Source organism: Lottia gigantea, assembly GCF_000327385.1.
Source record: "Lottia gigantea unplaced genomic scaffold LOTGIsca_166, whole genome shotgun sequence".
In the NCBI taxonomy this organism is placed as follows: domain Eukaryota; kingdom Metazoa; phylum Mollusca; class Gastropoda; family Lottiidae; genus Lottia; species Lottia gigantea.
In genome coordinates, this window is record NW_008708067.1 from 87,580 (window position 1) to 101,452 (window position 13,873).

Genomic DNA, 13,873 nt, shown 5'->3' on the forward strand with positions numbered 1-13,873 from the left:
AATCATGACGGATTTGTTACAAACTTTAGTATTACAATTTATTATCAAGGTCCTTTCAATTGAGTGTCCTTAGTTGGTTACAAGTTACCAACTGCCCCATTGCTAGCGACACACGCATCCGCTGATTTGATTTGATATCTATTCACACCACTTTTAGAGAATTTTCACACAAGACTTATCTAGAATCATTCATTCTGTTATGGAAATAAGACAACATGTATTAAGACTCAAACTTTTCGCTTCGTGGCATACCTTCCATGAACAAACAGAACGCAACGACAACGAGATGATAACCAGAAGTCCTTCAATCGTATAGACAACAATATGGTTTTTTCTTCACTTTTCGAAAGCAGTAAATAGAATCACGTTTCAAAAATGTCCAACTCATTTGTTGCTTGAGGATAATAGATTAAAAAATTAATCCTGGCAATGCTTTTCATTAAAAATTTCACTTACATATAATTTTTTTATCATTACAGGAAGAAAACACAGTTCCACCTGGCAAGCATGAGGCAAGAAGTTTTATTGTTAATGTTTTGTATGTTCACAACGTCTTGTTGTGGTGTCTTCTACACGTCCAGTAAAGCTAATGATTACCCAAGAATTGGAAGGCGAAGCTTCTTCACAAGCAGCAAAGAAAATACGTATCCTAGGATGGGTCGCTCTGGTGATGACGGAAAAGTGACTATAGACATGTTAAAACGACGTTTTACGGCTGGGGACAGTGCATCTTACCCACGACTTGGGAGGGCTGGATATTTTACGAAAGGAGCTGCTAGTTATCCCCGACTTGGAAGAAGTAGTAATAGTTTAGATGTTGAAGATATCCAAGATTTAATGCCCGATTCAGATGAAGAACTTCCACAAAGAAACATTGCTCATTTAGGACTTCAAGCTCCTCTAGCGTTTCTTTTATGGGACAAAAACGGTAAGTAGGCAATAAGTCGCCATCGATATTTTGCTGAAGTCCAAAAAATGAGCTGGTCGTAAAATTTCGACGAGGGATCAAACGAACAAATAGAAAAAATTCTAAATCGATAATTTTAACGTATAAAAATACTCAAATTTACCTTCAAATAGTGGACTATTAACAATTGCTATCATCATTCCGGGTTTATCATGACGTAACGGATCTGAATAATTTAATTCTAATTTCTTTGTCGTGTTTCGGAGTTTTTCTTACTAGTTTTAGGTGATTTGAGTAGTTTTCTTTCCAACGTAGATTTGAATTACAAGTTGACAAATTTCGTTTGTCTTGAATTCCCTTACCGCCTTTCACTATTTCTTAACAAAATTTACCAAAAAACATAGCAAATGTTCTTCACCTTTTTTTTGTGAAAATATCCCACTATTAATGGTTCGGCTGGATTTCCATATAATGTTATCCCTTTGACATATTGTTGGAAAATATTAATATTTCTCTTGAAAAAACAACAAGAAGCGAAAAGATAACTGGACATTAAAAATTAAACTTCACCAGAGAGTTAAGAAATGACAAATTTGACATTTTCATTAGATTTCACACGGATTTTTTGGTCACTTCATTTTACAAATGACTGTAAAAAACAGTTCCCCGAAGGCATTCTTCAACTTATATAGTTTTTAAGCAGTGAGTCCAAGATCAAGGCCTTATATTTCAGCTCCACTAAATTATTATTTTTGGATGGTGTCGCTAGTTGTGCAGGGAATAGTCACCTTTTTTGAACACCTGCAGTCATTCTTTGACTGGGTTTGTCAACTCTTCGATATAATAGTATATAACAAGGATATATGCACGTCCATCATGAGTAAGTCAAGGACTATAAATCTGAGCTGGGGAGCTATCGATAAAATTCTGAAGTTTACCCGTACCATTCTATAACTAGATGTCATGAAAGTAAATTCTGATGCATGAAATACTAAATATTATCTAAATCTCGTCTTAAGTCAAACTTACTTTGGCCATATCACGGGCAATATCGTATAGGTATCTAAAAACATATCCACCGATCGCCGCTAAATGTTCAACGCAACCGATCAATTGGTAAAGATACCAGATCGTAGACGGAAACTTCGACGGTTTTAGTAAGATTTGGAAGTGAAAAAAACAAGAGAATAAATAATAATATTTATTAAAAAAAACTGTGTCGGCTGCGGTTACCTTGCCTTCAGAAATCGTTTCATAATATATGTGCTTTTGGACAACTGGGTGGTTGACTATTATCCTTGGCATGCTGGCATTTTCTCAAAGTTATCTGCAAAATCAAATTATAAGCGTCTGCTATTCATGGTTATTTGATTACTTTTTTAAAAAATATTTTTTTATATACATTTTCTCGATTTGTATGTAACGAATTGACATATTTCATTTATTTCATAACGGACACAAAAAGTCTTTATTCATGGACACCTTAAAGTTAGATTTTATATTGATATTTAAACTTAATCATGAAAATCATATAATATCAAAAAACGAATTTAAATGTTCACAGCTTAAAGGTTATGTATTCCGCATTTGTTTACAATTTGTGTGGCACTCATCCTAAATAAGATCACACTGTTATTCATGTAGGCGGGGAGTATGTGCCAGTATTGTGTTCAAAATCTTTCGCATTTTGTGCACACATGTAAGATTTATGGGAGCGTAAAGAGATTTTCTAAATTTATATGTGTTTCGGGGTCACTGACGTCTGTATTTTTTGCAATTCCAAAATGTGTTTAATGACGTCACTAATCGCGAAACACTTAGTTTTAGTGGAATTGGATGAACCATAGACGATTGAAAATTGAAATGGTGCAAATTGATGCTATGAGTGTCACCGATACACGTAGAAGATTAGAAAACATCTTTACAATCCCTTGAAGTTAAATTCATGACCTTTCAATCATTATCATTTTCTATGTTGCGGAAGTTCTACAAATTTTTATCTCCGTTTTATCTCTGCTTTAAGATTATGATGAAAATTCAAAATATGCAGTGTAAAACCGTACATTTTCGCATTGGTCATCATTTCGTAATCGACATCGTAATATGAGGAGCTCCACCTGCTCGATTGGGTGATTGATTGTGCCCTGAAGATTTCATTATAAAATTTTAAAAAATTGTTTCGTTTCAGGTGATGGTCATTTATCAAAGTCGGAATTTTTAACTGGTTTATCTAAAACAAGACACAGACCAAGTCACAAGAAATAATGCCTTATGAAATATAAATATTTAAAAAATATTATAATATTTTATCATTCCATTTATTTTGTACCAACCTGCATAACCTATCAATAAAAATATTGATACAATAAGATTTTTTTTTTGTGCATGTCAACCAGAGCACTGCCATGGGCTGAGTGAAAAGATGTGTATCAGTTAGTTTAAAATATAGGGATGCTACATTGAGTATTCATGTAATATGATATCGGAATAGTATAGTCTTATTAACTGGTGCCCATATCATTGCGCCGACACTTGTTTCAGAAACTCCTTCTTCCTTAAGACAGCTTCATTGGAAATGGTTAACAATCAACTATTGGACTTTACACACTTGTGGGGGCGTTCCTTGGTTTTGATCGAGCTTGCTGAATACATCGGAGAACAACTGGGACGATGCGAGTCTATGGTCAGTCATTGAATCTTCCTGAGCACCAAGGGTTGAAAATCACATTTCTTCATTCTAATCTAATCAACGAACTGAACAAATGAGATCAGCCAGATTACTTGTTCATATTATCTGATGACAGTTTCGACTAATACTTGAAAAATGTCAGGTCAGGTCAGTACTAACTATCTTAAAATCAATCTTTTTCCCTCCATGAAATTTGAACCAAAACTGGATTAAACAATTGTTATGTTGACAGTCGTTTTCAACCTCTTTCAATACTCAAACACCCAAAGCAATCATTTGAACAACCATCACCCATACAATGTAAATTTCATTTATTTTTCAATCATGTGATAATATATTTATTAGTGAGAAGGCTGTTACTGTTTTCTTTGCATCAACAATCAAAATTTAGGAAAGGTTGTCCACAAAGCCATACGCATACCAACCGCCGAATTGACAGTCTTTTTCTAGCTTTAGTTATGAAGTATTCGAACAAGCAGAGCTATGTCGCAGCGAAGGATATCATTGCAGAACATGTTTATCCTGATCAAATTTTACACAAGAACTAGTGAAAATGGGGCATACACTTGATTTTTAGTGCACGAATCTATTAGACTGTCCACCACTATGCTGTTATCATCAATACTGATAAATTAAATGAGAATGGACATGGGTCATTTATGTTGGCTCAATGATCATAGCAGTTACACGTCCATGGATTGAAAAAACATGCACCAGGAGTTCTGGAAACATTTAAGTCCACAGGGAATGGCGACAGCCCAAGTCCCATAGTCCAAGGGGTGAAAAACACATGAATTGGGCAGCGGGGTTCTATGATGTGTGCAATCCCAATAATAAATAATCCGAAGTCAGTAGACACTCCGTTCTTTATCACATTAAGTGCACCTTTAGTGGTGTAAAAGATATCATGGGCTCAACTATATTATTTTGATACCTTTTTCCAATTCACATAAAATAGAAGGAAAGGTTGATTTACCAATGACTGTCTGAAATCAGTAGAAACCCCTTTCTTGTTATCAAAATAAGTACACCTTGATGTAAAAGATATCATGGGGTCAACATATTGATCTACATTACAGTAGATTACTGATAATACACGACACGTGATTGATATTAAATATAGGAAAAGATGGTAAGTAATAAACTTTACTTTCAATTTGGTTTTCTTCGTGAATTTCAACTAATATGTACATGTACTTTGTAAATTGTTTAATTATACATATTCACGCTAATCCACGAATAAGTACATGAGTGTTAAAGCCATTTTCGAAACAAAATGCATAAGTTGGCATCAATGAACAAAACATTTCACCATTACATTGGATATGCATGCATAAATTAATAAAATCAAGATGTTTTCTTGCCTCTGTTTTTTTTTTTTTTTGACATCATTGGTTAATTGGCCTGACTGATATCTGCAATAGTAACGTCACAATCTGAAAATGAAGAACAAGTTGGACTGAAAACGGATGTACCACACAGTTATAAATTGTAATTAATGTTACAGATGTTTACATTATATGCCGTAGTTATATTAGGTGTAGCTTTTGCCTCTGGGCAAATGCAGGAGCTAGACGGTGAATGGGAACAATTTAAAACAAAATTCAACAAAAATTACGACGATGATGAAGTTCAGAGGTGATTTATTACTATTAATGACGTTTTCCTTTGCAATAACAACTAACATTCTTATTAAATGCTCATTCCTTAAAAAGTTTATGGTCCAAAAAGTCTCTTGCTTCGTATAATGACTTCAATATTTGATTCACAACGCCACCTAAGTGAAATAATTAGATATGTTATTAGTTCAGTGGTACCTCGTAACGCTATTTGATATGATGGCCCAAATTTTTCCAGACTATTATCACATTAAAGAGCAGATAAGACATATTTCACGGGGGGCTATGGTATCAGTGAGTCAGGCGCCTTCTCGCTAACGCGAGGGTGGAGCTTAAAATTCAACTCGGTTTCTCCCGTTAATGATGCAGGTCGGAATAGTTCACATGTATATAGCTTTGTGCTTTGAATGGAACAATAAAGGTCGCTTGTGCTACACGCTGTGCACGAAAAAGATCCTCGACAGCGACAGTTGGATTTCATAGAATTGACGGTTCTATGAGCTTCATCGTGTGCAGAATAGAGGAACGTTAAACATCACTTCATTTCTTAAAAAAATTGTTGTGGGCTACAGTGATATAAAAACTGCAGTTCTTTCCCTTGAATAATTTTAAACGCATTTGATTCAGACGTTTGACATGGGAAGACAACTTCGATTTCATTAATGAACATAATCGACAGTTTTCTGATAATGAAGTTACTTACCAAGTTGCAATGAATGAATTTGGTGACATGGTAAGTATATGTAAAGGGTCTAACTCTGCAATGGCGAAGCAAGAAAGGTCTCGTGTACCTACAGGCTTACATCAGTTATTAGAACAATAGGCTGTTTTATATTTTACGTGTTTTACGCTATTGATAAAAAAAAATCACTAATATAAGTTTATTTCCCAACGGCTTATTGTTTTATGAACAATTTCACATGTTGACTTAAATTTAAACTCAGTTAACAAATGCAACTATACAATACATTTGTAATAGGATCTTGAAGAATTTATCAGCACTATGACCGGGTTATTATCAAGCGATGAAAAACCAGAGGAAAAAGAATTTGTTGATGTAGAAGGTTTACCAAAGGAAGTTGATTGGAGTAAAAAGGGATATGTAACACCGGTTTACAGTCAGGTGAGAATATCTTATTTTATGAAACTACTTAGTATATGTATACGGTAAATCGGTTGACTTTTATCCCTGGTTTCGAACACTACCAATGCCTTGCCTACTCGATCTTAATTGGCAGGAATCGCAAGTTCACAAATGATTGAATAATAAGATTAGTTTATACAGATAACATAGCGGTTGATATCATGATATCATAAAGTTACAATTACTGTTTATCAAAAGCTGAACAATCTTGTTTGCTTATTCTACAGTTGATCGTCTTAAATCTGTTGAATCTTCGCGTGTATCGCATGATGTTGTGTTGATTCTGAATTAGAAAATTGGCGAGATTCTGTTATGAAACTGTACTGAAAGATGCAACCTAATATTATATGCTATAGGATAGGATTAACGTGAACACAGGAATTAAAGTGCTATCAATGACTACGACATTGCTTGCTCTGCGAAATACATCGGAAGTACTTGATTCTTCATTGCAAAATTGACGTTGATTAAATCTGGACATATTTGCGATGAACTTTATCCGTATTCATTTTGTAGGGTCAATGCGGATCTTGTTGGGCATTTGCAGCTTTGGGATCATTAGAAGGTCAACATTTCAAAGCCACTGGTAACCTTGAAACATTATCAGCTCAAAATCTTATCGATTGTTCTGGTCCGGAAGGTATGTTCTTACAACAATCCTCCAATCATGTAAAGTTGTTCTACATTTGACTTGGATTGCTTTGGATTGGATGGACTTTTGCATGACTAAACAGATTTAATCATCTCTTTCCCCATAAAAAATATGTGTAAAATATTGTGGCCTTTATAGGTAATATGGGCTGTAATGGTGGTTTGATGGACCAGTCATATAAATATATAGAAGTTAATAAAGGAGTCGATACTAATTTGTCCTATCCTTATGTTGGTCAGGTGAGAATAACTTCAGTATCATTGTTTGTTCTGTGAGCACGACTTCGCTTTCGTTATGTCTGTCTTATGAGAACGATTTCATTGGCTTTATGTTGGTCAGATGAGCATGTCGGTCAGATGAGAATGTCTTAACTATCATTATGTTGGTCTTATGTGAGAACGATTTCATTGGCTTTATGTTGGTCAGCTGAGAATGTCTTAACCTATCCTATCATTATATTGGTCTTATGTTCATCAGATGAGCAGATCGGTCAGATGAGAATGTCTTAACCTATCGTTATGTTGGTCGTATGTGAGAACGATTTCATTCACATTATGTTGGTCAGATGATTACTATCAGAAAGTTCGTCTTCTGAGCACGATTTCGATTTTACTATGCTTCTCTCTTGTTAGGGTGTATACATAATAAATGCTTTACACTTGTGCATTTTTACTCTATTGGTGTTTCTCTTTATTGTTACTTATTATCCCCATTGTGGTATCATCTTATCTATCAATTACATCCCTTAGAATGGAAAGTGTCACTTTACACGAAGTGGTGTTGGTGCAACTCAGAAGAATTTTGTTGATTTGCCTAAAGGTGACGAGCTAGCTCTTCAGAAAGCAGTGGCTGAGATTGGACCTATTGCTGTTGCTATTGATGCCCAAGCTCAAGGTTTGTAAAACTCCACATCGTGACTAAGATTCTGTGAAGGAACAATATTATGACAAAATACCTCACAAACCAAAAACTCGTTTCAAACTTTTCGACAAGAATGTAGTTCATCTATTTGATGATGCTATGGTGTAAATAACGTCAACCAGTATCTGACATCGAACATTATTGCATAAATACTCCAAATTTACTCCATTTACCAATTATTAGGGTTCCAGTTTTATAAAAGTGGTGTTTATGTAAATAAAGATTGCAGTCCTGCTATTCTATGCCATGCTGGTGTAGTCACGGGATATGGTGTTCAAGACGGTACTGATTACTGGAGATTTAAAAATAGGTAGGGAATTTTGATTTCACTCCTACTTGCAGAAGCGATACATAGTGGCACATGGGCACACGAGTAACTTCACCTTTATCATTAGGATTTTGTTCTCGGTTGCAGTAATTTCCACTGATTTATTTTTTTTTTTCGTGTTCATTTCAATTATTTATCGACATCATTGTTGAATTAATGTACGTTCTGAGCAATGGAAAATGGTACTACCTCTCAAACGTACTGAACTAGCATTGCCCTCTATCCATTAAGAAATTAGTTCAGGTCAGTCTTGCATGAAGAAGTCGTCATGCCTCAAAAGAACATTACTAATAACATGGATGAGTTACTTTTTTTTATAGTTGGTAAATGTTTATCGATGTATAATTCTGGTTTGAAGGTCTAGAAAATTGTCGATCCCAAGACTTGAGCTAGTTAACCCTGAAAGGCCTCTCCACTGTACACCTCACACTTACGAACAGAAAAAAAATTCAAGAATGATATGATGTTTCTGGACATAGATTCTCAAGTTTTAATTTTTCTATTTCAGTTGGGGAACCAGCTGGGGAATGGATGGTTATATGTTAACAGCTAGAAATCATAATAATCAGTGTGGTATAGCCTCTCAATCAAGCTACGCTATTGTTTAGAATACTGTACTTTTGTTTAAATATTAAATATTTATGTTACTTACATTTTATTAAAACTGCTAAAATGAGTTAATATTATGCCGTTTTTCATATAGCACACTGAATTTATGGGAATAATCGCTAAAATTGAAAGTATTGATTCGAAAACCATTCAATATTATTTTCCCTTGTTACTTATTGATCCTCGAATTGAATTCGCAGGAAAGTAGGACGTAAAACTCCATTCATTTCATTTAATTTCAATAATTTCGGACCGAAAACCTCATGTTTTGGGTTTTTTTTGTCACCTGCCTCTGGCGGGTTGCATGACTGGGGTAGTGACTGAGATGATGTATGATATGGGCATGAACCGGAGGAGAGAGGTGGAAGAAGCCTGGACCCATGTACATACTGACTCTCACTGATTATTGTGGCAGAGGTCGAGGAATACCGGGGCAAGTCTATCCGCAGTCCGAAAAGCCTTGTTGATAATGCAATTGCATGGTGTGGCTCATTGCTCGGATCTAGCAGTAGATGAATTTGCTGGCGTATACGACGGAGATGGAGAGTTTGACTATGACAATTATTGAAAGAAATATGTTACAAATAAATAAAAGTACTATCAAGAAAAATTAACTATATTATATTGCTTATTTTCAGGACGAAAAAAATGAAAGTATCAATAAGGTAATGTATTCCATTATTTGAATTTACTGAGAATAATCAATGTTTTATTTTATATTTCAGGAATACAAATATACATATTTGAGAAAGGTTTTAACGTGAGCTGTACTGATGGACAGTCCAAGGGAAAGTGATAAGAAATCTCGTGCTTTTCTTTAATATTGTAGCCAACATCTGTGTGACCTACATACACTAAATCAACACTGATAGTTTAAATAGCCATATAAATAATCTAAAATTAACAAAAACTTGTGAAACAAAGTATGCTGGAGACAACAGTTAAGCCCAAATAAGTCTGCATCCCCGGGCTAGGGTGTGTTGAGTGATTTTTCTATTTTTTTTTACACGGTTATCTCCCTTAATGTGAAAATGTCTTTTTTTCTCAAAGTAACAAATCTTTTATCCGATTTCACATTACTGGAAATAACTGTTGCAGCTACTATTGAATAGAGTAAAAAAAAAATAATTAAACCCCACGTTTCGCTTTTAACCCAATGCGTCAAATACACTAAATTTTTAAACACTCGGTTATATTTTATAACCTTGGCCTGTCCTGTATATATAACCTCTTTCTTCATTAGCACACAGTGTGCAGAAAAGTTGGACGTAAGACTTCCTACATTTCATTTCATTTTTTGTATATATATAAAAAATAATGGGTGAATGTCCCTTACACCTGCCTTGTACTAGATCCACTGTCAAAAATACCTGCCATGAGTCGAGCCGACCCAATCTGAAGAACAAACAGTCATTTCTATCTGTCTGAAAGATTTGAAATTTTGCGTGCAGTTCGGTGCCTCAATGTTACGTTCATAGTCACCTTTCCCCCATTCCTGCAACAATTCCAAAGGGCTCTAATTTTTATTTCCACGATTAAGCCTTATCTGTGAAATACCCTAATAAATAATAATTAGTCAACTGGGGTGCCCATAACTGAGTGGCAATGAAAAATTTTTTTTTAGATGTGAAGCAAATGCGCAACTACTCTTAAAAAGGGACATGGCAATAAACTTGGTGAAAGAGATCCGCTTCTCAGATCCGGTTTGACATACAAAGCTGGTGTGTAAAAACAAGCGTTCAGCTCTTCGTACTTAAACGAGAAAACATGAATTGCATTTTACTATTAGCAATAAATGCTAAATCTATCTCATCACTTTCAAGTATTGAACGCATTACACCTTCTCTAATTAAAAAAAACATGTGATTATTTATATTCTAATAATTATACTCTCAGGAAATGCATGACAAATGCATTCCATTCAATTAATGTTAGAATAAGATCATTGCCATATAATAAAAGACTTAATATACTTCAGTTTACATCAAATAAATCCCCAGTGAAATAAATAAAAAACCACTACCAGAAATCCCATCAATAATTTTGACAAATGGAGATTTATTTATATTATAGTGTGTTGGTTTCTATGGCAACATGACACTTTTTATTGTGAGATGTCTCAAAATGTCACATTCGAATCTCTATTTTTTTCTGAATTAATATAGATCTATTTCTAATAATAGTTTCAAGATATTACAGAGCCTTATTTAGCACTTGATGAATTTGGACTTCGCGAATTCTGTTGTCTAATGCTGGATTTATGTCGTTTACTGGGATATGCATGTAAGTAACTTTTTTTTAACACGTTTACATACGTATATCCGTCCAAATTGGGATTGAAAAATTACTTAATTTTTACTATAAATTTGGTGCAGCTTTGTGTAAATGCAATCATAAGATCAAGTTAGATCATTTTCGGGTGATTGAAAGCGGAGTTATTGCACTTGATGTTCATGAAACGTGAAATAAGCTTCCAAAAGGCTCTAAACGGTAGTGACATAGTAATGACCCTTGTTCCTTAATAGTGGAATGATACAATGATTCAGGGGTATCTGAACGTGGTCCAAAATATTTTTTAGGGGAAAAAATGCTTTGTAACAAAAATAAAACGTGACTTATATTGATTTAAAGGGGATTGAATGCAATCGTGTTGTTGCTTTCAATGCCACGTTGATGACATATTTTTCAAAAGTTGTGAAGAATCTAACAACATTTTCATGAACCACAATTTCAAGAATTCCAGAATTAAGATGACTGGGGAAGTCTTACGCGTGTAAAATTAAACAGTTTTAAAGACTTTATAAGAAATATCATTAAAATGTGATACTTCCAGATGCAAACCTTCATTCAATTAACCTCTTGTAATCAAAACTTTCAGTTCCTGACTCCAGAAATATGACTCGCATTAATAAAGTTTGAAATGCACAAGACCAATTTCTATACAAAAAATATTTAATTCACAGATCATTCAAAAAAATGGACTTAAATAATATCTATGATATCAAGCGTTATAAACGCCAACCAAAATGCACCTACCAGTATATCAAAATATAGGCATTAATACCGGTCGGCTGATCTTGTATCCACTTATAATAATATAAAGGAAAATGCTATATACATATATCAAAATTGTTTCACTTTTCCAGTGAAAAGCTACTTAAATATGTTATTGCAGTCGAGCTAGACTTCAAACTTGCACTTTAACAAGTGGTGATAGCATTGCAAGGAACATTAAATGGGAATAGAAAGTAACGACAAATTTTTGTTGCCAGAACAAAATAAACCTTTTTTCTTTGTAACTGTTTAATCAATGCGGTCAAAATCATGAAGTGAACCATGAAGTGTGTATTGGGTAAATGGTTGTACTGTATCGAAAAAGAATAGTTCAAATTGCAACATAATTATGAGCGCAGTAAAATATTCTGCCATGAACAATTGAGTTTATTGAAATGGTTAAGACGGATATAAAGTGGCATGGTATAGCTGACACTAAGAAATTCGAGCCAGCAGCAGAACCATATGTCGACAAAATATGTTGTATACATACTGTTATGTGTATATAGTTCAAGAAATTTGTCATATTGTATACATATAGATTTAGTGACATGACGCGACCTAATTTCAGCTACTCAATATCTTATTATATAAGATTAAACGTTAAATTCATTTGAAACTCATGATGTTAAAGTTGAACAGGATTATAGACTGTAAGTAGCTTTGTTTGTTTTAGGATGCACTTTATGCATGATACTAGGGTAGATTTAAGTGAATCTGCAAATAAAGTCATTGCCTTCTTGACAATATATGAGTCAAATTTCGATTATATTTACAAAGAAAAGTTCCCTTAGGCTCTTTTTTTGTAATTTATGAATGCTTATCGAAGATCAAAGAAAAATGAACTACTTAAGCAACCTCGTGCAATGAAGCTGTTTTGACAAACATTAACAAATTTAAATGTTTATTGTAGACAATCGTAAGAATTATATCTAGCACTTATTATAAATTTGTGTATGAATATGCAAGAGAAATATAATGATTAATATAGATTGTTGTGACTTTGACATAGAATAATATAATGATTTACGTAACAAAATATGGATATGTTACTGTATAAAAACATTACAAGTTATTATTCAGTCGCATGTTTCTAGGGAGGTAAAGTGCGTTAATAGTTGTTTTCTAACATTGTATTCCTTGGTTCGATTTCGAAATTCGACAAAAAAACGTAAGATATATTAACTACGTTTTCATATAATACATTTGCCATAATGTTGCTGACTGAAAATCACAAATTTTCCTAGTTTCCAATTTTTGTAAGAGCCAGCGAACAAAATATTTGACCTATCTCGTTTATTTGATTAAATATATTATTTATTTTATGAAAATTGGATTTGGTGTAAAATGCTTTTTTATAATTTGCTTTAATTATATTCTAACGACTTCTAACGAGCAGAACTATTATGGACTACAAAATTACTTTATAATTAATTCAAGATTAAAATCATTAAGATGAATTAGGACTGTGAAAGCTGTTTTATTAACCAGAAAGACCGGTTTAAGACTGAACTTAGATCTAATCTTTAAAAAATTAAGATTGAACTGGTGTCAAATCTTTTAAAAACTGATCGAACTGGTGTCAAATCTTTGAAAGAATATTGAGCTGGTGTCTAATCTTTATAAAAAAAATATTTATCTTAGATATAATCTTGAACTGGTGATACATCTTTCAAAAGTATTTAACATCGATTTAATCTTTAAAAGAAAAAGATTGACATGGGGTCAAATCTTTGAACTTGGATATAATCTTTTTAAAAAATTGAACTGGTGTCAAATCTTTGAAACAAGATTGAACATGGATCTAATCTTTAAAAAAAAGATTGAACTGGTGTCAAATCTTTGAAAAAAGATTGAACATGGATCTAATCTTTAAATAAAAGATTGAACTGGTGTACAATTATTAAATAATAGGTTGATGTCTATGGTTTATCAAAAAGGTCTGTGGTC

At 33.5% G+C, this 13,873-nt stretch overlaps 2 protein-coding genes across 2 annotated transcripts; both read left to right on the forward strand.

Annotated features, from left to right (window-relative positions):
• Positions 1–507: 507 nt before the first annotated feature.
• LOTGIDRAFT_173607 (hypothetical protein) lies at positions 508–3,172 on the forward strand (the record flags this gene model as incomplete). Its single annotated transcript, XM_009051382.1, has 2 exons — positions 508–928; positions 3,096–3,172. The coding sequence occupies 2 exons, from the start codon at positions 508–510 to the stop codon at positions 3,170–3,172; spliced, it is 498 nt and encodes a 165-aa protein (XP_009049630.1).
• Positions 3,173–5,094: 1,922 nt separating this feature from the next.
• Positions 5,095–8,868, forward strand: LOTGIDRAFT_141753 (hypothetical protein; the record flags this gene model as incomplete). Its single annotated transcript, XM_009051383.1, has 8 exons — positions 5,095–5,234; positions 5,843–5,948; positions 6,195–6,338; positions 6,876–6,999; positions 7,150–7,250; positions 7,761–7,905; positions 8,116–8,242; positions 8,769–8,868. The coding sequence occupies 8 exons, from the start codon at positions 5,095–5,097 to the stop codon at positions 8,866–8,868; spliced, it is 987 nt and encodes a 328-aa protein (XP_009049631.1).
• Positions 8,869–13,873: the final 5,005 nt, after the last annotated feature.